This window comes from Idiotropiscis lumnitzeri, chromosome 9 (genome assembly GCF_059441095.1).
Source record: "Idiotropiscis lumnitzeri isolate Australia: NSW breed Sydney's pygmy pipehorse chromosome 9, RoL_Ilum_1.0, whole genome shotgun sequence".
Classification (NCBI taxonomy): Eukaryota; Metazoa; Chordata; class Actinopteri; order Syngnathiformes; family Syngnathidae; genus Idiotropiscis; species Idiotropiscis lumnitzeri.
In genome coordinates, this window is record NC_142399.1 from 16258286 (window position 1) to 16285856 (window position 27571).

The window sequence follows — 27571 nt, forward strand, 5'->3', positions numbered from 1 at the left end:
TCAAATAATAGTAACAGATTTATCTTTCCACTTTACTGGTTTACAAACTAGTCATGTGATTTTTGTGTGGAACTGATATCACAAGACCCTTTGTGATATTTCAAGGTAAAACAAAAAAAATATTAACTAAAAAATAAAAATCATCTCCAGCGTTATTTGTGTGAATTATGTTCCGAATTAACATTTGTCGAAGCAGCAGCTTACAGGCAAACCAAAATTGGCGCTTCACCTGTTTGGTTTGCAGCAGTATGACCATGAAATGAACATTGAATTTCCTTTATGATTTAGTTGAATTACTTGGATATTATTTGATTAAAAACAAGAACATTCACAAAGAGAAACACACAATCTGATGTTTGTAAGAACTTTTATTCCAAATGTTAGCATTAAGAACGCCAAGTGCAACATTGTTATATCAGCTGGAAGATTCCTGGAATGTAAACATCATGAATGTATGAAAACGTTTCATAAACTTGCTATTAATCTCCCGAAATACTTTTTCCTGTATTAAAAACTATTTCTTCTGAGAAAATATTCGATACAATAAGATAGTCACAGCAACACATTATTCAAGTTAACAAAATACTTTGATCTAGCTCACGGAATACTTCACTTCAATATTTTAAAGTTTCAAGAAACCTTGAAAGAGAAAAGGCACTAGTGTCATGTTCCGAGGTTACAAAATGTTCTCTTGTCGCTTTTTGAGGACATTTCAGTGCTTTTTGCGCCGCTCTGGGCTGTATTTGATGAGCAGGCCGAGTGAGGCGAAGCCAAACACAAAAGTCTGGAAGAACCACAAGTAGCTGGTGGGCATGGTGATGCCTTTATTCCTGAAACACAAAGTCATAGATGGAATTCCAATTTCAGGTTCAGCTTCCATTTTGCACAACAGCGACATCTAGTGGACAATCTCCTCGTTCTTACCTGCAGACTTTCAAGGAGACCAAGGCCTCAACCACATGGATCGCCCAGGTCGCCCACCACCTGAAAAAACATGTTTACAAAAACAAAATGCAAATCATATTAAAGAAAAACATTTTAGTTTTGCATTGTTCAAGGTTTAGGTCTATTATTATTTATATAATGAATTATGCAAAAAAAAAAAAAAAACAATCCCTCTGATGCTATGCAAGCTACCTGCAGACAGCAACTGAACAGCTGAAGTTTATTTGCGGTCATTTTGAGGCACTTTGAATGGTGGCGGGTGGAAGCTGACTCGTATTTGACTTGAGTTTGAATATGGACGGTTATTTCTGAACAAACATCTGCAGTTGTAAGAAAGAGGGTGTGTACACTTGTGCAACCACATAGCAGTTGTTTCTTGTTACTTCACCCAAATCTAAAAGAGTCTTTTTACCCCAACTGAGTGAACATGTTATAGGTGGCAATAGTGGGGAAAGGTTATGAAATAATTTTGCTTTGTCTTCAAACAGGGGTGTCAACTTTTTACATCAACTCTGTTTGGATATAAAAAAATGTATATATTTTCCCAATCTATTGACAAGGAGGTGTGGCGTGAGAAGCAGCTCATCAGGAGTCACGTGAGGAAAATTTGCCTGGCAAAAGCGACCGTCTTGCAAATGAGCCAACATGAAACCAGAATCCTATTGTTGTGCTTATTGCCACCCTCTGCCATCACGTGACAACATATTGTGCCAGTGGGCGTGGTGGTGAAGCACCATTGATTAAATGTTGTACAATTATGCGAGATGATCTTTTAAGACAAAAGAAGCATCGTACATTTACAAGAATTTGCACTTTACCCTTTGTACAGGCCGCTAGCATGGTTGTCAACAAGATATCTGCAGAAGGTACCAAATGGGCCCAGGAGATGGTACGGTATTATTTCAGGTGCAAACACAATGCACTGCAACAGAAAGAAGAGTGTTGGTTATTATAAAACACACACACCAGATGACAAAACTATGAAATCACTACGTGACTGCCAAATATCTAGCTGGTCAACTCTAACAGAACTTCTGTTCTTGTTTTGTGGAAGTGGAAAAGCCACAGCACATATGATGGCCTCCGTCTCCTAATGGTGAAGGCAAAGCAACACTGGCCGCGTTTGTACTGTTTGGCTACGCTGTGAACAGGTTCGGTGCAGATGTGGAGCATGACTGCATGGATTGAATGTCGAACAAAGTTCAATTCTTGTTTGCAACAGGCCGCTGAAAATTGCATTTGATGCACCCACACGCACCACCTCAGGGCGACGGCGTTACAGTACAGTACAGTATGCATGCTGGAAACGACTAGAAAACGGCAAGACTGAAAGAAGTTGTAGAGAGCCTAATATAGATGATGAGTCATCGTTTAGGAAGTTTTTATTAATATCTTTTGCACTTCTCCAAAGAATCCCAGTCATTTATAAAAGTGTTGTATCTACAGCATTCTATTCATTTTTTAAGAACAAACAGGTTTTGAGAGAGCCAAAATAATGATCCATTTGATAACCGATTAGTTGTCAATTATCCGATACACCTCTACTTTTGACTAAATGACTTATTCCATTGATGGTCAGCACAGGGAAAAACACTGCTGTCAAGTCAAAAGTTGACAAATCATTTTGCACCGGTCCTGGAATGTATCAAAACTACAAAAATAATACAAAACTAATTTCTGATGGACAATATTTTTTTATGGTTGTGGTTTGCAGAAAAATTACAAAAACTTCTCGACTGCCAACGACAAACGTAAATAGGGAGAGGTTAAGTCAACCACAAACTTGACTGATTTAAGATCTTGGGGGTCTTATATGGCGGAAAAGCAGGGACCGTAGCAACATGGTGGAACGAGAGCTGGTGAGTTTTTAGATAACGGATTTGGAGAAGCAAGATTTTCCCCATCCATAGCCTTATTTAAGGGAATTGTGTGATGATGTTGGCGACAAAATTATTCGTGCTTGCTCGTGCTGGTCTTGTGCCAGCCTGAAAACCACCAGCTTCTGGCGTTCAAATATTACTCATCTACTAATTAATTGCCCAAAAAAACACATACAGGTATCGTGCATTTTTTTCAGTTAGTAGCTAATTTCATGTTCTCCTCGATCGTGTGTGCGTTGACTCCGGGTACTCCAGTTTCCTCCCAATGTCCCACATTCTAAAAACATGCATGGCAGGTTGATTGGAAACTCTGAATTGCCCCTAGGCGTGAGTGTGAGCGCCTACGGTTGTTCGTCTATGTGTGTGCCCTGCGATTGGCTGGCAGCCAGTCCAGGGTGTACTCTGCCAAATGCCCGAAGACTGCTGGGAAAGGCTGCAGCACCCCTGCGACCCTCATGAAGAGAACCGGTTCAGATAATGGATGAATGGATGCAAGTTTGACCTATAAAATCTTGCATTGGAATTTGTGCTATGACGTTTCATAAAATAATTCCACTTGTTGCTAAACCATTCAGTCGTCACTGTGACTTTCACTTGAATCTCTGAAATAAAAAGAGGGATATTATTTGGGTGCAGTTGGCTACTGACAAAAATACATACATTTTTACTTTTGCACTATAGTACTTTTCCAAGTCAGTTAGTCTCCTCTACTTACATGTATTTATGCATCTGCGCTTGTACTCATGTGATGTGAGAGTACTTTGGCTAAGTACTCAAAATCTATAAATGTTTGATTACGCTGGTGTAACTAATCTAATGTCCAGTGTGTGCCACCTGAGTCCTGTCAGGTTTGTGTCCATGTGGACAAAGGCTGCTGGATTCAAAATACGAAAAACCCACTCGAAGTTAGGGCTCTTTGCACACAACTGTTGTACACGTCTCGTTTAAATTCCAACATTCACCTAACAATCCATTTTATACGGCTAAAAGTTAAAATTGAATTAAGGACAGTGAGTTGTTGAAGTATATTCATCACGGAAGAGCTACTTTTTCAAGAAGTTGATTCAGTGCAACCACATACTTTAACGCGACAAAGTGCAACGTGGCAACAACACGGGGACATGTGCACAGCTGAGCATTCAAAGTAAACACTCGGGTCATATTTTAAACGCGTTTGCACAGCAGTCAACTGATCAAATATTTTAAAATGTCAAGTTTTGAAAGAGGTTTGGCCCAAATGTAAACGAAAGGTTTCGGTTTGACTTGACTCCAGTAAATCAAGACGTGTTCACTTGCATTTTGGACCTTGCGCAAAACTCAAACTCGCCTTTTTTTGAGGACGCCACAGTGATTGCGATAAGATAAAACACACTTATGAACAACAAACAGTGACAATGGCCTCGGAAGACACATTTACGCCGGAATAAAACTGTCACAAAATACGAAGTGGTACATGATGGCCATTCGAGTAATTGTACACGTAGTACAAAGCCTGTTGTGAAATAAAAAGATCCACAAATGTTTGTCGTTAAAGTTGCGGTATCCTGAATACATTAAACGCAACAAGCGCAGGTTGACATAAATTTCACAAAAACAGCAAACATCATACTCATTTCAAATTGGAGGATATTTCATTCGCTTTACTCACAGCAAAATACCCCACGCCGAACGTAATGGAGACGATCCAGAAGAGGCTGGTTCTTTTAAAATAATTACTTCCATCACTTTTGGCCATTGCTGCTGCTGCTGCTACAACTAACGCCGCTGCAGTTGCATACTGGTGCAACCGTCAAATATGTCCGTGTAAACGCTATCGGTCGACACTGCAGCGGACGGCCTGCATGCATCATATTTGCATATTGACACACACTAACACACTCGGTGACATGTGCGTTTAGAACTGTAACTTATTCATTCATTTACTTATTTAAAATGGTTTTGCTTTCTTGATCCACCCAAGTCATTGACTGTAATAGCGCCCCTTTGTGGTTGTGAAAATATCACCTGCCCTTAAACTAGAGAGAAGGAGGTGGGGTCTTCCTTGTACGACAAAATACATTTAGACGTTACAAAAATTACAAACAATACTATAATTAATTATTTACTAAATCTCTAATTTATTAACTAATTTGAGTTGGCATTCACCACGAGGCAGCCACGCTGTATAAAAAAAATGTTGTGGCTTCTGAAAACGACAAACTCATGAAATTAATGAAAATAAATTGCCATACCAAATCAAACCATTTTTTGTATTTGTGTTTCGTATTTCTTTCTGTATCCAGTATTTGTGGCTGTTTAATTTAGTTTGACCCGCCTTTATCCTGTTGATTGATGCAAGTGTTGTAACAGGATGTTAAGATAAGGCTGTCACTGATATCTCAAGTTACACAGTGTTGAATTGGAATAATGTTACATGCTAATTACAGCTTCACTTAAAAGTTACTTTTTAGAAATAGCCTTTTCCTAGCTATAAATCAACTTCTGTTATGTTTTAGTAAATCAATAAAATTTGATTAATATAGATACAGAATCAGTGTAAAATTGGGGGCTATGGTTATGGATCAAAATCAATGGCTGAATTATCAATCGTGATAGATATGTGTGATATTATTTGTCACATGTTTCTTGTTACATTGGTGCAAATGTGATGAACGAAATGGAATGGAAAATAGCACTTTGCAAAAACTATGAGAAACCACCCAAAAATGTCTAAGTGATTTAGCATTTGTGTCACATAATATTGAACGACTTGATCATTGGATGTCAACTTGGCCAGAGCACTTATTTCATCCTTGACAAGGCTCTTTCCCATGCTTATTTAAAGAAAATTATGAAAACAATCAGAAAATCATGGCAATACTGACGTCACCTTCCTAAAATAATGGCCCAAGTATTTTCTTTTTATTTATTAAATAAATAAATTCTTTAATATCGTATCTATTAATAACATTGGTCAACTGCTGCGGATCTTGGACATTTTAGCAAAGGTGGTCTGGGGCAGTTGATATATGCAAAACAAAATGTAAAAAAATAAATAAATAAATAAAATAAAAAAGGATTCCGTCCATCTCTTCAGGAAGGTGACATGTTCAGCATGATGTTATAACATTCAGAAGCAGCGAGTTCTGAAGTTTTTTGTGGAGATGCTAAACTGAGCTAAATGTGGCTTCTGATCTCTAAAAGGATTTGGCTGGACTCTGTAGCGACTTGGTGGGACTTTGAGGAGCCATCTCCACTTGGAGACATTGATCCCAGTGGTTACTCAGATAAAGATTAAAGATTGTCTCAGTTTGTTTAGGTGCTGTGGGTCACCTTCACACTCCACTGTTTTCTCATACATGTGCAAATACAACTTTGACCTTTAGCATTGTGCGGCGTTTTCACGGTGCTCAACTGTATGTCCTTCCATGTTCTAATGCTCTTCGTCGTGCTTCTGGCTATACAATGTTGACAACTTACATGTGAAACATCAAATCAGAAGAATGACAATCACTTTCTGGCAGCTCAGCAAATTCAGGCAGGTTGGCGACATGGGGGCTAAAGGTCAAAGCATTTGCACACAACCTGGCTGAGGCCCGGACATGTTAAACCACTTGACAAGCTTGCCACTCAATTGGATGCGGCTCTTGAGTGTAATGAGGCTGCAACGGAGGGCCAGGTAAGCATCCAGTTAATCATTGAATAATGAGTCACCTTTGTCTTCCCCCTTGTGATAGCAGCCAGCTAATTTGCATATGAAAAGAAAAGAGTAACCACTGATGGGCTTCAGATCAAAATGTGCTTTTTGCTAGGTTTTTCTTTAAAACCATTGTTGCTGATTAACGTGCAGCGACTTGCATATCTTCCAAGGTGGGTTAGCGCTTAAATTTGTCTCATGACTGTCAGGAGCCATTTTGGAAATAAGGGCATGGCTTTGATAGACGCTTTTATATTTTGCTATTTTACGTTTGCAAAACGAAAACATAACTGTTGCAAAATGCTTTTTCTGAATTGATGTGCTGAGCGTTGATGACAACCACTGAAGCCTCGTCATGTAGGATAGAATACATTAAGATAATGAGTGTTAAAATGTTTATTACTACTACTACTACTACTGAAAATGATCGTAATCATCCATCCATCCAGCATCTGAACCAACATACCACAATAATCCTCAAAACAGTAGTGAGAAGTAATATAGCTTGGAGTAAAGCAATATGTGAATGACTAACTGAATAAAGGAATGATTATTTATGGCAAATTATATAACAATTATCATGCCTGAATGAGAGATAAACACTTCTACTATTAACAATGATAATAGTAATAACAATATTATAAATATTACATATTTCACATATTAATTTTTTTATTTTGCATACCATAGCCAATCAGGCCAATTTTCAAACGGCAATTTGCAGTGACAACCTGTACATTGGCTTAACTTTACTTAACCTGCACTTTACTTTAACATGTGCCTTAAAACTTTATTTGCGCAGCCTTAAGAATTTGAGCTGACAAATGTACATAAAAGAATGACAATACTTGTCATGTATTTGTGATACATCACAAAATTAGATTACCATTTTCTGTGAAATGCTGAAGTGCTTTGCAGTATTTCTTTCATCAACTTATTTTTCCGATATGTGCAAAGCATCAAAATAGTCACACAGCAAAGACGTCAACAGCTGTTTTGAGAACTTGTTAAGTGGTATCGACGAGGCTATCCTTCAAAGTTCTTTTATGTCGCATTTGTGATTGACCTTGAAAACACTTTGATAAAGATGGTGTGATAACGAGGGTCGAGTGGTTGGGGGGGGCTCACACTTGTGGTGCTGACCAACTCTCCTCAAAGAATAAACCCCACCCCAACACTGTGTTGCTGCCTTACCATGTCCTCAGCTGATCAATATATAAGGTATCCTGACACAAGCGGCGGACACACAGTCAAGGAACACACAACCACACTGACCTCTGTCACATCAGACAGCCGTTACAAATCCATTTGCGTTCAGACCGTCATCCATTTAAGTGCTGCCATGTGGAAGGACTCTAGTAATGGTAAGAGGAAATACAGTACATTTGTACGTTTGTGTCTTTTCTTAATGCGCAAAGTGCAGAGAAATATTCGATTGTGCGCACAGTGTGGAACTCAAGTCTGGACCAGCGAGTTTAGCTGGACATGATGTTCAATATGGATGAGGGATAGGTAGACATTATGTTCAATTTGGGTGTGCAAAATTGTTTGCTACTTTCATTGTTCTCTGTTCACCTTTTTTATGGCTTCATGATGACAGTACAAGTTCAAAAATGTTCTATCAAGCAATGGTCTGTATTGTTGGATACATGAAGGAGTATTTTGGAGCTTTTCTGATGTACCACCTGACATTTTTTTCCCCTTCGCTCAGATGACGCCAAAGCCACGGCCTCCAGCAGCGCCTCCTCTCGCAGCGCCAGCCGCAGGAAGAGAACCAGCTTCTCCAAAGAGCACGTGGAGCTCCTGCGGGTCACTTTCGAGACCGACCCGTACCCTGGCATCAGCCTCAGAGAGAGCTTATCTCAGACGACTGGCCTTCCGGAGTCCCGCATCCAGGTAGGGGATGAGCTTTCATAGTGTTCCTCGTTTAAGATTTTTATATGTAATTTAAACAGTGATGTAGTAAATTCAGATCTTCAAGATAGTTTGTGAATTGCATGGTTTTTGAAGTTAGGTTTATAAGTTGTCATTGCACGCTTGCCAACCAGAGGATCGCTTCCCTTCTTATGACACAGCGGCTCTATAAAACTTAAGAAAGTTTCCCGACCCAAAATCTGGGGAGGCTGATTTAAATCATGTACAGGTGACATCATGCAACCACAAATGTTGTAATAAATCTTCTTATCTTCGGAAGGTCTGTTTTCAAATGGCATAGTGTTGATACTGTTATCACTTCATTTCTTTCAACAAAAGATGACTCAAGCACTTTTTTATCAGGATTTTGTTTGAGGTTCGGGTCAGCACAGCTGACAGTGCCTTCATCTGAACCCTCCCTGCTTTCAGAAAATGATTAACGGAGCAGAATGTGTTTGTTTATCTGTTGCTTTTTCGGATGTGTCCTCCCGTTTTTTGTCTTCCGCTCTGCCCAGGTGTGGTTTCAGAACAGAAGAGCTCGAACGCTGAAGTGCAAAGGGGCCAAGAAGGGGCTGTGGCAGGCTGATAGTCCGATTCAAAATGCTCCAGCTCCGCACCAGAGTGGGCAAGTCTCTCTGGGACGACAGGGCCCCCCGCCATCCTACCCCACCCGGGTAAAGGAAGAGATTGAGGAATCCTGCTTTTATGGACAGTGTCCTCCAATGTACCGCACCATTGAGGAGCAGCAACACTACGGCTCTATGTATGGTCCTCATCAGAGCACACCGCTGGGCAACGGCCCCAGCCCGCACCTGAGAGGCTATTGGTCCCAGACAAGCACCCCGACGGACCCCATGACCCCTCTGTGGTCTCCCGCGGAGGGACGCAGCTACAGCTCAAGCTCCCACACCTTCATGTGCCCGGAGCAGCAGAACTACACGACCTGCGCCGGCACTCACTCCGTCAGCCCCGACACCCCCGACTCGGGATACTGGGATGCCAGCCTCGACAAAAGTCCCCAAGCAGAGAGTCGCTACACACAGCTGGATGGTTCATGGAGTGTTCCGAAGGGTTGCAGGGGTTCTGGATTTGCATCAGTAGGCCAGCATGCACCCTTGCCTGAGTTGTCCCTGCAGGAGATCCTAGGGGAGCTGGATGAGGCCTGGCTTGGAGGGGAAGGACTGGACAGCCACGGTACTCATGAGAAAATAGCACTGTGCTGATGACTCACTCTGCGGACAATTTAAAAGAATCAGAAATCAGATGTAAATTTTGGTTATCTTGTGTTATGTGGTGCTTCTGAGGCATGTACATAGAAAAAATGCCAAAGTGTTTCTCGTGGGATCATTTTCATACTGCATGTTATCGCTGTTGTATTTATTGATTCAGCCTCTATTTATTACAAATATTTATGTTTTTCTGCACTTTTATATAAATAAATCTAAAATAACACCACCTTTTCTTTATGAATATGTTTATGGTAAGGTTCAAGCTTTGCTGACAGTAGGAAACGCCTCATTAACTGTTCTATTTTCATGCCAAAATGAAAGTTGACAAATGACCACTAGATGGTGCTTGTGAGTAGGACACGCATTTGAATGGTTGCTGGTTCATTTCCACAGAAACATGAAGTGGGAAATTATAATGCATAAATATTTGGGAGGGTTACTAAAATAATAATAATAAAAAGTATTTCAATAAAATTACTAGTTACATGTTTTTAAAAAGATGAAGTTAATAATGTCATCCAAGGACCATAATAATTAAGCAATGTAACTTAAATAATTTTATACCAGTACTTTTTGACTATTGCAATACAGAATATATCTAAAAATTTGAAACAGACCCAAAATATTACCACTGGCCCGGAAATAATGCAACGAAAACGCAACTGAGTGAGTTTTGCAATGCCGATCGTTAGACATTGTCGTCGTTGTGTATTCATTCCGTGCAAACCATGCAACTTGCAAACCTATTTTCGCCAACGTCATTGACTAAATAATCCATAAATTCAAATCAATGACACTTGGAGTTACTCCCATCCCAACAAATGAACCTGACTGGGTTGCCAGGTAAGCGTGAATGAAACAAAACAAAATCATTTTTTTCTCTTTCTTGCTCTCTTCCCTAAAACGGCAAACTGTGTTAAAATGCAGAATCAAAATATAAACAAGATGATTTGTCAAGTCATATAGGTCATGTCTCAGGCCAGTAAAGTGACTTAGACACCAAGTTGCAAGTCAAGAGATTCCCAAGTTTTTGGCAAGAAAGTCCCAAGTCCAAAAAAATCGTTCCCTTTGAGTCATTTCTGAAACCGACCAACACATATCCAACCAGTACCCCGTCACATTTAATTGCTGGCCAACCAGACGACCTGTTGAGCTATATTGTAACCAGTTATCTACTTGAAGATTATTTGGCCAAAATGTTTTGAGTAGCGAGGAATCAATCAATTATTTTCTATGTGGAAAACTATATATTTTTTTTATAACAACATGGATATTTATGGGCAGAAAATAACAGTGTTATTAGGTCATTAGATTTTAGCATTATTAGATGAGTGTAAGATAGCATATGATTTGCTTCATCTGCGGTGCTTATGTTTCAAGGTGGAAGTCACTTTGTTATTGAAGGGGGGATGTGCAGCTCTCCCCTATGAAGTTACTCAAATCTATTTCTTTCTTTGCCTGCAGCAGCCTGTGCAGGGGAGTTTTGTTGACACATAATTCTTACAAACCTTTAAAGGAAGAAGCCCAATGTCTTAGGATGTGACGCTTTAGACTTGAAACTGTTTGGAATTGGAATGCGCAGTGTCACCCCCCCCCCGAACCTCAATGTTGGTCTCCTGCCTTCATCCACAAGATGAGTGGAAGGGAGTTGTCCTTTTGTTCGCCTCTGGTGTAAGTTCCGTGAGCCAGGAAATCACTCACAATGAGAGTGTGACTCCTCGATGTGCTTCTCACTAAATATAGCTCAACACAGGAAATAGTGCAGACTGTCTGATGTATGCTGGACAGGTGTTCTCCTTCTCCGCTGGTGAACAACCAGCTATCCGGAGTCATTTTAGTCCATTATTTTTAATTGGCTATGAGCAGTACACTTGTATGTCAATTAAAAATTAATAATTTCCACTTACCAAAGAATGGGTTTTGGTGGATTTTAGATGCTACTCCCAATTCTCCACCTTTTTTCCTTAAGACGTGAGAGACTGTCGTGTCCTCCTCATATCACTGAAAACTGACCACTATTGATTTTAATTGATAACTGATATAAGATGGCAGAGACACCTGACATCAAAGTTCAAATCACGACATGCTCCTTTCCCTACCAGCCAATTTGCAACCGTTTACATTTTCAGATTTGTGTCATCACCAAAAAAAAAATCTCCTGCATGCAACAAGCTAATATCCAGTCCAAAAAAAATCTAGCTGTGATTGAGTGATCATTGAGTTTTATTTCAGGAGGTTTAACCGCCGCTATTTTGTATTTCTGAATATTTCTGGTCACCACCTCAAATATTTCAAAAATAACACCAGCATGATGGTTGTTATAAAGCAAATTTTAACTCAAAGACATACACCAAACTCTGTCATGATGTTGGCCTTTTTCATGCATGTTATGGACTGTTCACTACACAGTGAACATTGATGTGTATATATTGTAAAATAATGAATGAAACTGATCATTTATGGAATTTAAAAAAAATACTGAATTAGCACTATAAAAACAGGGAGATAGTTATTCATAAATATTTGCAATTCGTCACAGCGTTGATGAATGATCATAGCACATACTCCCATCCAATCATGATATTCTCATTCTAAGGTTATAATTCTAGCTTACGTCAAACTAGAATGCACATGAAACAAAATTGCAGCAAATATTCATTAAAAAATACATTAATACATACTCCTCAAATGCATGAACATACATATTTTATTTAAGGGAAACTGGGGTCACAGACGTGAGTGATGGTCCTCAGCTGTCTGCAGTTCCAGGCGATGAAGGTTAGGATCACTAAAAATAAAGCCTGTAATTTAACCAAACCCTCCCAGGGAGTTGACACTGGCCGCACGCTCTAATTTAGGAGCTCATCTGGGCTCTTTGTGATTGCACTGCTCCACTCTCGCTTATCTCTTGCCTGTGTCCAGAATGTGATTAATGTTGCTCACGGACGGGAAGGATGTTTGTCAACGTGCATGTGCCCACATATGTTATTTATAGGCTATAGCATAGACTCGACGGCTACGGCAATACCTGAAATTGAATACGGGGGAAGTGAGGGAAATACACTTGTTTGTCATGCCAAAAATAGAACGCTAAACCCCTTGCAGAGTAGACAGCTCATATAGACTGATGTCATTCGTCAGTGTCACAGAGATTTATTTTGTTAGATTGCCCATATCCTAATGCAGAGAAAATAGAAAATAAAAATAATGTCATTGTACATATAAAAGCTTGTGTTTTGATTGTATTGGGAAAATCTTCAGAATTGTCTGGGAAGACAACTCCAATAAAACCCACAGTCTCATACAAAAATAGTTGATATTTAAATGTCATTCACATGAGAAATGGGAAGGCCAGCAGCTCACTAATGAGATCCTGAGCAATTCTAAGCCACCCTATAGGAACCACCCGCACTGCATGGATAGTCAACATTGGCGCCATCAACCCATGACAGCAGTAGAATAAAAGGTGACTTCATTAGGAAAATATTTGTGAAAAGTTGACTATAGATAGAATGTGTGTATATGCTTGACTTATAGAACTGCTTATATGGAAAAGAATCCTAGCTCCGCCAGTGGAGACAAAAATTCACCTTCACCATAGTGATGCAAAGGCTAAAGCTGCAAAAATAGAAACGATCTGCTCATGATCTCAAACATAAAAGCTCATCTGGGGAGGTAACTTGGAATAAAGGAATTAGCCTCACTGTCGCAGTGGTTCCTGATCGCTGGGCTGCTCCGTGCTCAGCTCTGTGCTAGGCCACACAGAGAGACTGAAAAATAAATTGGATTTCTCATTAGATTCTGACTGAGGTTTTATTTTAAAAATCAGGTGCATTCACCCGTGCATCGGCCAACATGTCGGTGACCTGACACTGTATTTTGAAAAAAAGACAACAAGCTAGCAAAAATTGGTAAAAACGCATTGGAGAGCTTCTTTGGAAAGGGGAAAAGGCCACATAATGAGACTTGGGAAGGAGCGCTGACAGCTCCCAAAAAAGAAAGATACTTTCAAGAGACAATCATGATTCCTTCTTAAAATACAGATTTAGCGCTACAGGTGATTCTATGCACCAAGCCTGCTCTGCATTATATGAAACCTTCAACGCTGTAAAAACAAAACAAAAAAAAATCACACATACCTTCCTTCCATTTCCAACATGCTATTTTGAAAGCAAGATTTTTAAAGCAAAATTATGCAGTGGTCTGGCAGTACCTGCAAGTAACATACTTGAGGGGCCTATGTCCCCTATTAGGCCAAGACGGGACCGGCTCATTGAAGAGAAACAAGCTTAGGTCTCCGACTAATTACAACAACTAAACTCAACATAGGGGTGGGCTGTGGTCTCAATCATTTGTTTTCGTTTCACAAAATAGGATGGGGACCACTGCTGTGTAGTGCACGTGTTTTGCAATATCCACTTGGTGACAATGGTGGTAAACTCAGTTGCTTTTCCGTAATGTTAAAAGTATTGGTGTTACAACTGCACAACCTTCATGTTTACAATAACACTACATTAATTGTTAATAAATACAAATTTGAAGTCATTAAATTAGCCTAAGGGAATTTTACCGTCCTATCAGAAAGCAATAACTGATATTATATTATAAATCCCAGGACACTGACTTGCTGGGTGACTTGACGTGTCAAACGTAGACGAGAGAAAGCTGTGACTCCAATGCAACGCCTTCAGTTGGAGTACGACATGTATGAGGTAATTGTTCATGTTTGGTCACATGACCTGCTGCAGCAGCTGTCAAATATAATGATAGCAGGAAAATACTTGGCCCGCCCCCTCCAACTGATAGGACAGCTCACAGCAGTCTAGGGACTGTTTACCAGGATGCTATCGCATTCGTGCACACAGACAAGTTTATAGTTGGAACAAGGACATAAGGTGTTGGTCATTCATCCATCCAACTATATTCTATTGCTTATTGATGAGGTGGATTTGAACTGACCATGGACAATTGGTGGGGAAAAAATTAATATCATCTTGTGTACTGATAGTTTGAAAGAAAAAATGCAGATACTCATAAACATACTGGCCTTCGTCCACAATTATGTATTTATTTATTTTTGGGGTGCTCACAAAACTTTTTTTTTTTTTAAACTTGGGCCGGGCTGAAGACTTTGCAAAATAAAAACTGTCTGCAGTGTTTCTGTATTGACGGTGAAAACGGACCTCTTTGGTATGTGCTACATTATTCAATATACTTAATAATAGAAAATTTATCATGTTTTATATAATGAAGAAAAACACAACTGTACATGTGGACAGTGGCCTTAGACTAAATATATATTTCTCTAAAATGGATATCTATCCATCTATTTTCTGTACCACGTGTCGTACTCAGAGTTGTCTATCTCAGCTGACATCAGGCCAAAGGCAGGCAACACTCTTTTAAATATTGTTTGTTTACAAGTGGATCCCCACTATTTATTTGTCACCATAAATTTTAACTTCCTATTTTGTGGCTTTTTGCGATGTTTCTTTTTTATACGTCAGGCCAAGCATTTTTTGGAAAGAATAGTGCGAAATATGAGGTTGTGAAATCCAATGGTAAATCATTTCATATGAAAAAGAAAAACTAAGTCACATTACATCATGAATGTTGCCTATACTCAGCAGCTCGGTATTTATTCAACATTTTGGACTTTGAAGGTATGATTTATTAAATGAGATTTGTAATGGCCCAGTGGAGATGTAAATCCACCCCGTCACAAAAATGAATAATAATTTAAAAATAATAATGATAAAAATCATCAACCTCTACTTTACTGAAACTGGCTTATTGCGATGGGGTGCTTGGAAAGTTTAGCCTGCGAAAAGTGAGGGACCACTATAATTGATGCCGACTGATTCGTCCAATAAGCATTTTCCAGAAAAACTATGTTGAAAAAAATATTGGGGGAAAAAAAATAAAAAGTAAAAAAAAGTACATTCATTTTACCTGGGCTGGCAGCTAGTGAATGAGTTAATAGAGTTTTAAAGTGGTCCCAGCTTTCGTTTTCTTAAGCTCTAAACACACCATAATTACAGTTTAACTGCACTGACATCGTTTTTCCATTTTGCATTTTTTTTTTATCTGAGACCATGAACTCGATAATTTATTTTCAGTTTCTGTTTCTTTTCTTTTTCATTCTTTTTATCACTTTTTTCCAGGATCTGTTTAAAATCACAAACCGAAATACTATCACTTTTTTGTTTATCGATTGCCAATTGAAAATGGAAATTGACACACGATACAATGAGCAGTAAGGAGACAAAGTGAATTATAAAGGTAAAACGCCACACGTGTGTCCAATACCCCGTTGAACGCATTGTACTTTGCAGACAGTGCCTTGATTCCAAACGTAAGCTCCGCCTCTCCCCCCAAGCTCACACACCTTGTTCTGGCCCCAGCTGCTCCAGAGCGTCCGGCAGCGTGAGCCACACCGGGTTGCGCGCACTACTGACCGGCTGCAGATGTGAGCAACTACGCTGGAAAAGCTCTTGTGAGAATCTCATATGTTGGATTCGAAAGCCTTTATTTAAACCTCCTAGCGTGAGGCGACACCGAAGATAGTGACAGAAAAGTGCTTTTCGAAAAATTTGGGAGCAGTGTAACGGTGACGGTTGTGGTGACTTAACGGAGGAAGATGGAGTTGTGTAGCCGCTCAGTGTGCCTCGCAGCCAGGCAACGAGGCTGCTGATGCCCGCCGACGTGCGGGGATCGGCAGCGGCCGGTAGTAGCAGCAACATCGGGAGGAGGAAGAGCAGGAGGGCGTAAAATCTGGGCGGCTGAGGAAGATGATGATGAGTTTAAGACCGAGAACATGGCAAACGGAACCGGTACTATTATGTTAAAATGTGTCGTGGTCGGAGACGGTGCAGTGGGCAAAACGTGTCTTCTAATGAGCTATGCCAATGACGCCTTTCCGGAGGAATATGTCCCAACAGTCTTTGATCATTATGCAGGTAGGCACAGAAATCTCATATTGTTTCTAAAAATGACATTTTGGCGTGTGTTTTGCTTTAGTTTACGTAAAACATACTTGGATATAGAATAGTGCACTCGAACTGCATTGGCCTGCATCTGTTGCTATAATCAAAACCACTTGTTTGCCTTTATTGCAGACAGAGGTTGGGGACCCACAGCCCCACCCCCCTCCGCTTCATGCTTCATGCAGACCTTCTCACCCACAAGGCTTCCTCTTTCTAACTGCTCTTTTGTTATTTCCTCACAGTGAGTGTCAATGTCGGAGGAAAGCAGTACTTGTTGGGACTGTACGACACTGCCGGCCAGGTATGCGTTTTTTTTTTGCTTTTTTTTCGGACTCTGGTCTGGTGCCAAGCATGTCAAATATGAACACAACAAACGCCCCCACTCACAACAAATGTTCTTACCTGGACTGCCTCTCAGTCTCACTCAGGCTTTTTATTCAGACCAGAAACTAAACTGCAACAGGTGATGGTTTTCACGCATATTTGCTGCCAGAGTACGGAGTACCGTACACAGTGGTAGTAGTGAGGGGCGTTCAATAGTTCCATTATGTCTAGAACAAGCTTCCTATGTCTAGTAATGATGTCACAGATTTGTTAATAGGGCCGCCTATTGCTGAGATCTTTCTTTCCTCAATGTGCCATTCAGCACACAATCGTTAAAACCCAAATCTAGCAGCCTACACATGCACACACAATATTTTCACTCAACACAAAGGCCAGTGTGTGTATGCACACAGACACACTTGCTGAAGCAACCATATGAACGACACACACAAAATGAGTACATGTTGAGAAATGTCTTGTTGCAGGCATTTCAACTTCCTGTTGCTTGGGTCCATTTTGCATTTTAACTACAATCAAACTTAGATAATTGACAGTAATTGCAAATTTTTCCTTGCTACAAATCCCTAAAAAACGTAACTTTCTTTAAAATGTGTGTTCTTTGATATTTCTTACAGTTTTGATTTGACATAATGTAAATCAATTACATAGCAGATGTGTGTCACTCTGAATGATCGCCAAGATTAATGGCGCCTCATGGAGTTTGTGTCAAACAGTGGGGCCTACAAAGGAATGTTTCCACCGTTAGCTTCTGTTTGATTTGTATTGGCAATGTGCACCATGAAACCAGCTCCAAAGTTTTATTCAAAATATGCTTAGGCAATACGTATTTGATGAGAGCCATATGTCACATACAATAAAACTAAGCAAATATCCCGCTATGAATCCAGTTAAAAGTTAACTCAAAGACATGTGGTGCAGATGATAACCTTCTCCCAGCCAGAGGAATACAAATTTGGATTATACACTCCGAGCGCAAACCGCTTCACTCTCACCATTTGGACACTCAGAGCGTTTTATAAAGTGTCGTTCAGTTATTCAGTGTCCCCCAAAAAAGAAAAGAGCTGGAGCGCAATACATCAGGCAGTACAGACGGAAACTGTTCAAGTATGAACTGCTGATTGGTTTACAACATAAACTGTGTTTGGAAATTAATGGGAGGGAAGCGCGCTCTGCTTTTCTGAACACACGCACACACCGACACAGTGAGTGATGTACGGTTCTCAGAGTTTATATCCCACGCGCCTCGTGTTGACGGCTGTGAATGAGTTTCAGTTGAATTCTAAACTTTCGCTTCTAACTCCATAGTTTTTCTCTGTTTAAAGTGGAAAATCTCAACTAGAATCTTTTGTCGCATTGTGGCCGAAGGTGGACACCTGGTTCGTTATTGCGCCTTTTGCTGCTGTAAATCTTTGTTGTGGCGTATGGAAGCCATATGCTAATTCGTTGCCATGACGACTACTACGTCTTCTTCCATTTTTTTCTTCTTGTACTTTATTTCTTCCACTTTCTTTTGGCCGTTGGAAAGTCCTTTGGGTGCATTAGCGCCATCTTCTGGCCACTGGCGCTAATGCACCAAAAGTATTTTCCAACCTTCAAAAGAAAGGCAACACGATTGGGGAAACGGGGATTTTGGGTGCCAGCCCGATCTCTAATTTTAATATGTACATGTCACCCCTGAGTATAAAACACGAGACCAGCTCAAATATGAGAAAAAGTGTGGTTTATTGTCTCAAAAACACAGTATTTAATAGTTTTTCAAGGCACTAGGAGTATATTTGTGACCACACTCCGAAAGAGACTCAACAATTCCTGGAAAGTCCACACAAGGACTCTGGCAACAGAGGAGAATAAAAACGCCTTCTATGGAAAAATCCTTGAACAGAACCAAGCCTCCATGTCAGCTGGCAATCTGCCGAGTGCCAGTTGTATAAAATGTTACCAAATTTATCACTAATGCTATTTAAAAAAATAACAATAGTGACTATGTTGTGATGCAAGTGGATATTCTCTGCTTCAAGACCCGCTGTCTCTTCAGCAACCTAAAAATGTGCATGACACATGTTGGATAGTCAACACCGCTCAAGCTAGATTTAACAGTGTCAATGAGTCACAATCTGAAACCAAATCTGTCAGCCGAGAAAAAGATAAACAAGGTTCCAAAAGGTCACGAGACTATTCAAGTCTATACCTCTGTGATTTTACTTTCTGAATGTTAAGTCAACCCATCTTCTTGCTACCCAACAATCCACTTGTGGCTGCCGAACAAGTGTGACACTTCCTTATGTGTCCTGACTGTCTATTCTGGTGGGTTGATTGTTAAGTGAGTGTGCGTAAGTTTTGTTTTTAGCTCATTCTGAAATGGAGAAGTTACCCCAGATGTCAGCCAGAGAGAGTAGAGTTTCCACAGTTGAAAATGCGTCCCCCGCCGTCCCTGACTCTGCTGACCTCTTTTAGGGAGCAGAAGGCCAGCTGGTAATGTTTATAGTTTCAAAGTGTGATCAAAGCGCACTGGTCCGAATAGAGGGGCGGAATGACTGAGGAGATAGAAAGAGGAAGACAGACAGATGTGGCAAAGACAAACAGAGTGAGGCAGGAGGATTTTTTTGAGAGGGAAACTGCTTATGAGGAAGAAGTCGTCTCTTTCAGTTTGTTTAAACGATTACAACCTTGTTAAAAAAATAAAGTAGGAGTAGTTTGATTTTTGAATTGTTTGTTTTGTACTAGCATTGTTAACGCAGGCATGGTCGCTGGGCAAAGCTTATGCATATGAGCCGAGTATTCTGATTTAAATGACTTTTATTGGGTTCATTAAATACAGAATGCAAAAAGATGTGCAGGAAAATCAAGCGAACAATCAAAATGAAAGTCAAAGTGAAACAGAGTACTACTTGGCACTAACCGGCCCAATCACTGAAATAGGAGTTCAGAACATTCAGATATTTTCTTTTCCCCCTTGCTCTTATGAAATGCACACCTGTGTCATGCACTTATTGCGTATACTTCAGTGTGCGTCTGGGTAATGTAATAACAGCTTATTACAGTGTTTTGTCTGCCACTTATTATCTGAACAATAAAAAAACTTCTCACCCATCCATACCGCTACCAATTTAAGTATTCCACAGCGGCTTTATTCCTGAATGTGAGGAAGAAGCAGAGGGAAAAGTATTTATTTATTCATTTGCTCACCCGTTGCGCCTGCACTCAAAACAACCAACCAACACTACTCACGGAGCTGGTACTGCAACTGCACATCTGTTAATCTCTTCTTTTCGAGTTGTCAAATAATACTATAATGTGTGGTGTCATTTCTTTTATTGGAGCAGACAAAAGAGGCCCACTTCTGTGTAGCTATTTAAAACTGTGTGTTGACAATGCATCGTTATACCCATAAAGTGTTGCAATAAATACTGCATACACTAAGCATACATAAGCACAGAAGGATAGCAGACCTGTTCACATTTCAAAAGACTCTGATGGCTATTATCAGCAATCCCTTTAGTTGTATTTCGAATGAAGACAGACACTGTATGTATAAGCATGTTGAACTTGTTACCGTGTAGATATTAATATAATTGATTGACATTGACTGCAGTAATAATTCACAACAATAAAGTCGGATTAGGGGTTGTAGTTTGCAGCGGTGTAAAACTGTTACATTGTATAAATTTGAACTATGAGACATAAATATTATATTGATAACTACGAAAGTGTCAATCAAATTCCAAGATTATTATTATTTGAAAAGGCAAATTATTGATGAAGCACCTGTGTGGGTTCTCATCTGATTGATGGTGTACGTACTTACAGTATGTAGCGAGTCTTCTTTTTTTGTGGTTGAATCATGAGTGGGTGGCTGAGTCGTGTGATAAATGTCTCTATGTCAGCAAGACGCTTTAAACAAATGAGGAGGATTAAAAATAGGCAAGCTTGTGTTTATGGTCATGAGGAATGTCAAACAGGAGAGCTCATAAGTGTGTTTTGTAGGTTTGTTTGTCATCACAATGACATCATTGTAACCATTTATTCAGATATTAACTGGACTGATTTGAGTGTTTTAGAAGCGATAGCAGTTTCTTATGAGTGCGCCACTGCCTGAAAATGAAATTTGATGTTATGACGTTTTTAATGTAAAGACATTAAGCATTAGTGATGGAGATGGTTTATTGGTCTTTTTTTTTCCAGGTTAAATCCAGGACAGTCAAAAGGTCGGATTTGTGTTCCGTTTTTACCTGCGGCCATGTTAGTACAGATAGCTTCCATTTTGCGAACCTATCCACTTTACAGACCCCCGGGGGAGGTTCTAGAGGCTGAAACAGAGGACAATGAAGATGGGGCTATGTTGATGACTCATTGGAATTGTGCTCATATGTCACCGAGTCACACTGCACTACACACACACGGTGACCTAATGAACACAGCAGAGACAGGCATGTACTAAAAACACTCTGATCATATTAGAGGTGTCAAAGTGAATCTATTAATAGACAACCGATTATCAAATGAATCGAGGACTTTTAATAATCATGTAATAATTTACTGCACAATTGTACAAATCCTCTAATTTCATCCTCTCAACATGGATTATTCTGTTTTCTGGAGTCCTTTATGAAAGCAGACTGATTTTTTTTTTTTTTTTGTGTTCACGCAAAATATGCCAGCCACAAACATCTGCTTTTACAATGAACAACAATGACCGAACCAAAAAGAGAATCAGTTTCAAAAAGGTTGGCGAGTATGACATCAATCCTGTCTAACAGTAATAATTGCTTAATAAACAGTAATTGGGGAAAATTTGAAATGATTAATTGATGGAATAAGAAAAAAAAATCGCTAGTGCCCTAGCACTGAGACTCAACTGCTCTGATTTCTTGCCCCTTGTGCTTCTACTGATCAAAGTTCAGTGTTTGGTGTCCGCAGGCTTGTGATGCAGTGTTGCTGCAATGTCATGAATTGTTGAACTGACCCAATAAAGCTGACAACCCTGTGATAGAAACATTCAACCTAGCAAAGTGCCCATTGAGCAGCAAGAGAGTGAACACAACTGGGCCAACAAGCACTGAACAGCGATTGCGTATTAGAGCTGAGCTAGCGTGTAAACCGCCTCACTTGCGGCCACAAGACATGATGTGTTTTGAGGTAAAGTGAGGAAATGTGAGAGGCATTGAATGGTCCCAGAGAAGCTGTGGGCTTGTTTCTGAGGAAAAATGCTGAATGGATCCCACTGCGTTTCTGCAGTACTGTGGATTATCAGATGATTGAATTTCACTTGTAAAAAAAATAAAATAAATCAAACTGTACATTTGACCCAATTTCAAATAACAGCGGAACAAGAGTTCAGATTGTTACATTACTTTTGTAACAATTTGATCAGGCAAATAAAAGGTCAAGAGCGGAAAACCCAACTACTTATCCACAGCTGCGGAGAGGACAGAGAACGATGTGATGGAAAATCACTTGTTTGAATCCAAGCCAAATGAAAGCTCTTTACGATTTATTTTCCTCTTGCTTTTGCCACAATCGTCAGTGTTTGGTTGAGTCCGATTAACATTGAAATACAGTAGAGTAGGCGACCTAAGTGTTCATGAACTAATGAGGCAGGGTGTTATTAATTTTTAATATTATCGTACATAATACAAAACATTAACATTATGCAATTTGCATTACACTCAAACAGTGATTGTCCAACAAATATGAAAATAGTTAAAATATGAAACGTCTGTACTGAAAATGCACATAAAAGTTAAATAATAAACAAAAAAACAAAAAATAAACAGTCAACCAGGCGTTAAAAAAGATAGCAGTTGTTGCCGACTGTGTGAGGATGCCTGAGGTTGGCCATTGCCAGAAATCTTCCCCACAAACCCACAATTAATTAACAGATTAAATTTCTTTTGTTTTTGGCTATTCTTGCTTGCGCCACAAGTTTGACTTGACTTCCCCTTTAAGTAGATTATTCATGTAGCACTGCCTTAGCTTGGACAAGGGAACACATTTTTTATTTCATAACAATTGATTACTACTGGCCGTAACTATGGCAAAACAAACTTGTACTCGTGGTTTCCCCTCCAATTTAGACTCAACTCTTGGCTTTGTTTCTCCCCACCTTTTGTTCGTCCAATCACAAATCAATCGGTTGTCTTCATAACCTCCCAGACAATCACATAACATCAGAGAGAGCGTACCACACTTTGAGAGTCACTGTCTTATGGCCTTATTTTGTGGCGATTACTAATTGAATATTTATTTTATTTTGCAATTCATCCAATTTGCATAAACACTTGCCTGGAATCCTTTTGACACTGCAGGCTTATAACCGGGCCCCATTTTTGGCTGATTCTATCGGAGAGAAAGCTTTCATGCCCAAGCTCGGTCGGCTTTCCCGTTGCAAGTATCTGTGGCACAGAGGGATTTACAGCAGTTGCCTGACAAGCAATTGAGCTTGATAACGTGTTGGCTTTGTTTAGTCAGTACCGTATTTTCCGGACTATAAGCCATTACTTTTTTCCATGATTTTGAACCATGCAGCAAATACAACGGTGCAGCTTTTCTGTGGATTTTTCTTTCACCGCTAGGGGCGCTTTATAGTTCAGAAAATATGCTAAATAAATCTTTTTTTTTTTTTTCCTTTTAAATTTTTTTCTCTTGGGTCTGTTCTTTTTAATTAGCAAAGTTGTTGCTGTGATAAAAGCCACTCTTAGAATCTGTTTATGTACCTTTTTGTGCATTCACAGTAAAACATTTGTTCTGTACATGCAGTGAAGAACATTTTTTTTTTTTCAACATAAAAAACTGTGGCTTATAGTCGGGTGCGGCCTGTATGTTTTTTTGTTTTTTTTTTTCAAAAAGAGCTGCTGTGGCTTATATACATGCGCGCCTTATAGTCCGCTAATTATGGTCTTTGATGTCTTGATCCGTCAAAAGAAAAAAAAAATTGATGGGTCATAAACATTCCTTAGTGTACAGGTTGGAAATTCCTCAAAAGGTTATACCCTATTTAAAAACAAGGCAGACCTTGATTTTTGACCTTCAACAGGTACCGAAGGCATGACATCAAATGGCTCATGGCCACTTTGTGGCTCAGCTTGCATTGAAGGACAGCAAGCAACAAAAAAAAATCCAAAGTGCCTCTGCTATTGACAGGGCAAAGGAGAAAGTAAATCCTAAGTGAAGGTCTTCACATTCTTTGCTCTCCATAACTCAAATCCACTTGACAGTTTTACGGGTATCAAGCCTGTCATAAAATGACACGTCATATGTGAAAAGCAGCTGGAGCTTGGCAGTGTGTATGGAACAAAAAAGAATGAGTTAACGTTCCCAACGTGGCTTCAGCGAAGATAAAATGTTCAAATTGTATGCACCGAAATATTTCAAGGACATTCATTTCACCGCGGTTCAGTAAAGAAAAATAGATGATGTATGCCCACGAGTTTCCTAACTTTGAATTCTTTTCCAGGAGGATTATGACCGACTCAGGCCATTGTCCTACCCGATGACCGATGTTTTCCTCATCTGCTTCTCGGTGGTGAACCCTGCCAGTTTCCAGAATGTGCGTGAAGAATGGGTGCCCGAGTTGCAGGAATATGCACCCAATGTTCCCTACTTGCTCATTGGCACTCAGGTGAGTCCTCACGAGAATGTTGATCCTAAATGACCCTTTGACTTTATTCTATGAACAAAAACATGTCACTTTAAACCGAATGTGCTAAAGTGGTTCCATTGACTTGGATTAACCGAATGAGAAAGATTTTGGAATGTACACTTACCAGCCATAACATTGAGCACACCTGTACACTTAAATAAGATCCAATACAATGGCTGTGAAAAAGTGAAACTGGATTAATAGCCACCATATCTATTGCTAATTCCTCAGATTGATCTACGTGATGACCCAAAGACCATTGCCAAACTGAATGACATGAAGGAGAAACCGATAGTGACCGAGCAAGGCCTGAAACTGGCTAAGGAGGTGTGTATGTTTTAAAAGAAACCTGAAAGTATTCACGTGCCATGCAGACAACCAGCCAAGTCCAAACTATTTATTCATTCTTTATTTCTGTTATCTTGTGACATGCGATGTATACACTAGCACAAAGATTAACGCCTCATTCCATGCCAAATCAGTCAGTGGGTTTTGATTTTAATGAATTTAATGATGGCACGACACAAAATCTCCAATTTTAGGTCAATTGAGAGCAAGCATTTGGGAGCGACGGCCCATCAAATTTTAAGGAGTTCCGCAAATAACCATCAGTTCCTGAGATAAACGGGTTAGAATGAAGGCAGCCATGCCCCTTTTTGCCAAACTACTTGAAATTCAACACTGATTGCCCTAAAATATTGAGATTTAGTGTTGCCGTCACTATTAACAAGTACACCAAATTTCATTAAAATCTAAATCCACTTGGTTACATTTTTCAGATATTTTGCGTGATTTGGCATGGAGGGACCATGAAATTAAAATTCTTATGGTATTAAGCTAACACAACTGTTGTGGAATATGGAAGGAAGTGCATATGCAAATTCCATACAACACAATACAACTTTATTTATATAGCGCATTTCACAACAGCTGAAGCTGTAACAAAGCGCTTTCTGTATTTTCGTGGGCTGATTTCATTTGTACGCATGCCAAGCAGGGATGGCAATTGCTAAGCTTTTAGCCATTCTCAAAGCTTTTCCGATTCCTTCAGCTGTCATTGAGTGCAGGAATGAAAGGATACAAAGGTTCGCTTTAACAGTTTTTTATCTTCAAAGACTATAGAAAGGTCAAACCGAGAATTAAAACCAGAACTTTCTTGCTACAACTACTCTTCCACTGGTGCTACCTGTTCCCAGTGACCCTGAAAAGGATACTCATTTTCGAACATGGACAAGTGGATACTTTACTTGTTGTTTTTGTGTTGGTCACTGCCGGCTAAATCATCCTCTTTTCTACTCCCCAGATTGGTGCATGTTGCTATGTGGAATGTTCAGCATTAACCCAGAAAGGCCTGAAGACGGTGTTTGATGAGGCCATTATAGCCATTTTGACTCCAAAGAGAAAGAAGGGAGCTCTCAAAAGAAGACTGGGACCCCGTTGCATTAATTGCTGTCTGATCACTTGATACGGTGATGTCCTTAATCAGCAGCAAACCGCACATGCCCCGGACCCGCATTAAGAATTGTGATAGATGAGCAGAGACGGAGAACAGTGCTGACAACTGGGTGACGGTTTTTAAAAATGCAGCGCACTCCAAAGACCATGACTTTCTTCTGCTGCCCAACATGTGGGCAGTCAATTATAAGGAGCACAAACACCAAGAAAGCTCTTCTCCTAATTCAGGTGTTTTACATTAAGAAGAAAATCCATAAAATAAAAGTTTAAGAGAAAAATGGTTGCATTACAATTACATTAGCTTGATTTATAAAATGTTGTAAGAACATGAATACATAGACTTTTGACTCCATCTTAAGAGAGAAGTCCCTGCGAACAAAAAGCACTTCATCCCCATTTTTGGGCATGGAGGCCAAGTTGTTTCCTTTCTGCCACCGGACTTGTCTCCAATTATTCATCATTTGACAACCTGATGAATGAACCATGCTGTATATAGGTGATTACTAAATCAGATATGGAAATGTATCAACAAAATATTTTGGACCTAGAGATATTTTTTCATATTCTTTGTCATGCAACTGTATGTTGTACTTTTATCGCGTTTTAAGTGTGAGAGGCGAGACCGTTGATCTTTTAGAAGTAATCCATACAGTATAAGTCAAAGAAACAAATGCACATTCACACAGACTGTCATCAAAAGTGCGTGGCAAAAACGACCTTACACTTTATATTAAAGGCTCAAGAGATGAAGCACATTCCTCTGCTTTTAAGCATCGCCCATCTTCCAGCACAGGGACGCAATGAGGATGCATAAACTTGCAGGCACAAGCTTGAGCAGTTCATCACACAAATTTGTAATCCTAAATCAAAGTCTAGATTTCCATTACTATGCATTGGATGGAAATTCTCCATCAGATAGATTGTAGCTTTTAAGACAGTACAGGGTCAAATGTTAAGCTTTTTGTCAAAATAAATAGTCACTGATAATTTGTCAGAAAAAAGCAATATGCAATTACAATATTTAGAATTAGATCAGTTACGCCTATTCCTGTGAATCAGGCTGTAATACAATTGCTTAAAAGGCTGATGTGTTTTAATGATATAAACTGGACAAAAATGCATAAGTGACACTTTAGCTCTAATTTTCCATGTGCTGAATTTAAAAATCTCTAAGACTTTTTCGACATGCTCTAAAGGTAATTTCTCTCCAACATTGTTTACAAATCACCAATCAGTATCTGATGTGACGTCCATTTACTTCCCTGCAGCGAAACACAATGTGGGTTTGTCATGTGAAGATGTCTTGTACTGGCGTCAGGCAAATGGGTAGGCACGTCACATACCGACTTATCGTTAACCTTCCCTCCTCACCCCAATGAAACAGTAAAACATTTTATGAATAAAAAGTCTCAGCTCTTTGAGTTCAGCTCATGAAAAATGGGAGGTAAAACTGAAACACGACTTTTATATTTTTGGTTCAGACTGATGGCCACAACCAGGTT

At 39.6% G+C, this 27571-nt stretch overlaps 3 protein-coding genes across 3 annotated transcripts; 2 read left to right on the forward strand and 1 right to left on the reverse strand.

The window, feature by feature from the left end:
• Positions 1-350: 350 nt before the first annotated feature.
• tmem254 (transmembrane protein 254) lies at positions 351-4709 on the reverse strand. Its single transcript, XM_088304953.1, has 4 exons — positions 4474-4709; positions 1764-1867; positions 925-984; positions 351-830 (listed from the first exon to the last, which is right to left on the reverse strand). The coding sequence occupies exons 1-4, from the start codon at positions 4558-4560 to the stop codon at positions 713-715; spliced, it is 369 nt and encodes a 122-aa protein (XP_088161079.1). The 5' UTR covers positions 4561-4709; the 3' UTR covers positions 351-712.
• A 3134-nt stretch (positions 4710-7843) lies between these two features.
• mxtx1 (mix-type homeobox gene 1) lies at positions 7844-9638 on the forward strand. Its single transcript, XM_088305317.1, has 3 exons — positions 7844-7865; positions 8213-8397; positions 8931-9638. Exons 1-3 carry the CDS (start codon positions 7844-7846, stop codon positions 9636-9638), a joined length of 915 nt encoding a protein of 304 aa, XP_088161443.1.
• A 6382-nt stretch (positions 9639-16020) lies between these two features.
• rhoq (ras homolog family member Q) lies at positions 16021-27555 on the forward strand. Its single transcript, XM_088304259.1, has 5 exons — positions 16021-16603; positions 16873-16931; positions 24429-24593; positions 24846-24941; positions 25918-27555. The coding sequence occupies exons 1-5, from the start codon at positions 16462-16464 to the stop codon at positions 26077-26079; spliced, it is 624 nt and encodes a 207-aa protein (XP_088160385.1). The 5' UTR covers positions 16021-16461; the 3' UTR covers positions 26080-27555.
• The last annotated feature ends 16 nt before the right edge of the window (positions 27556-27571 follow it).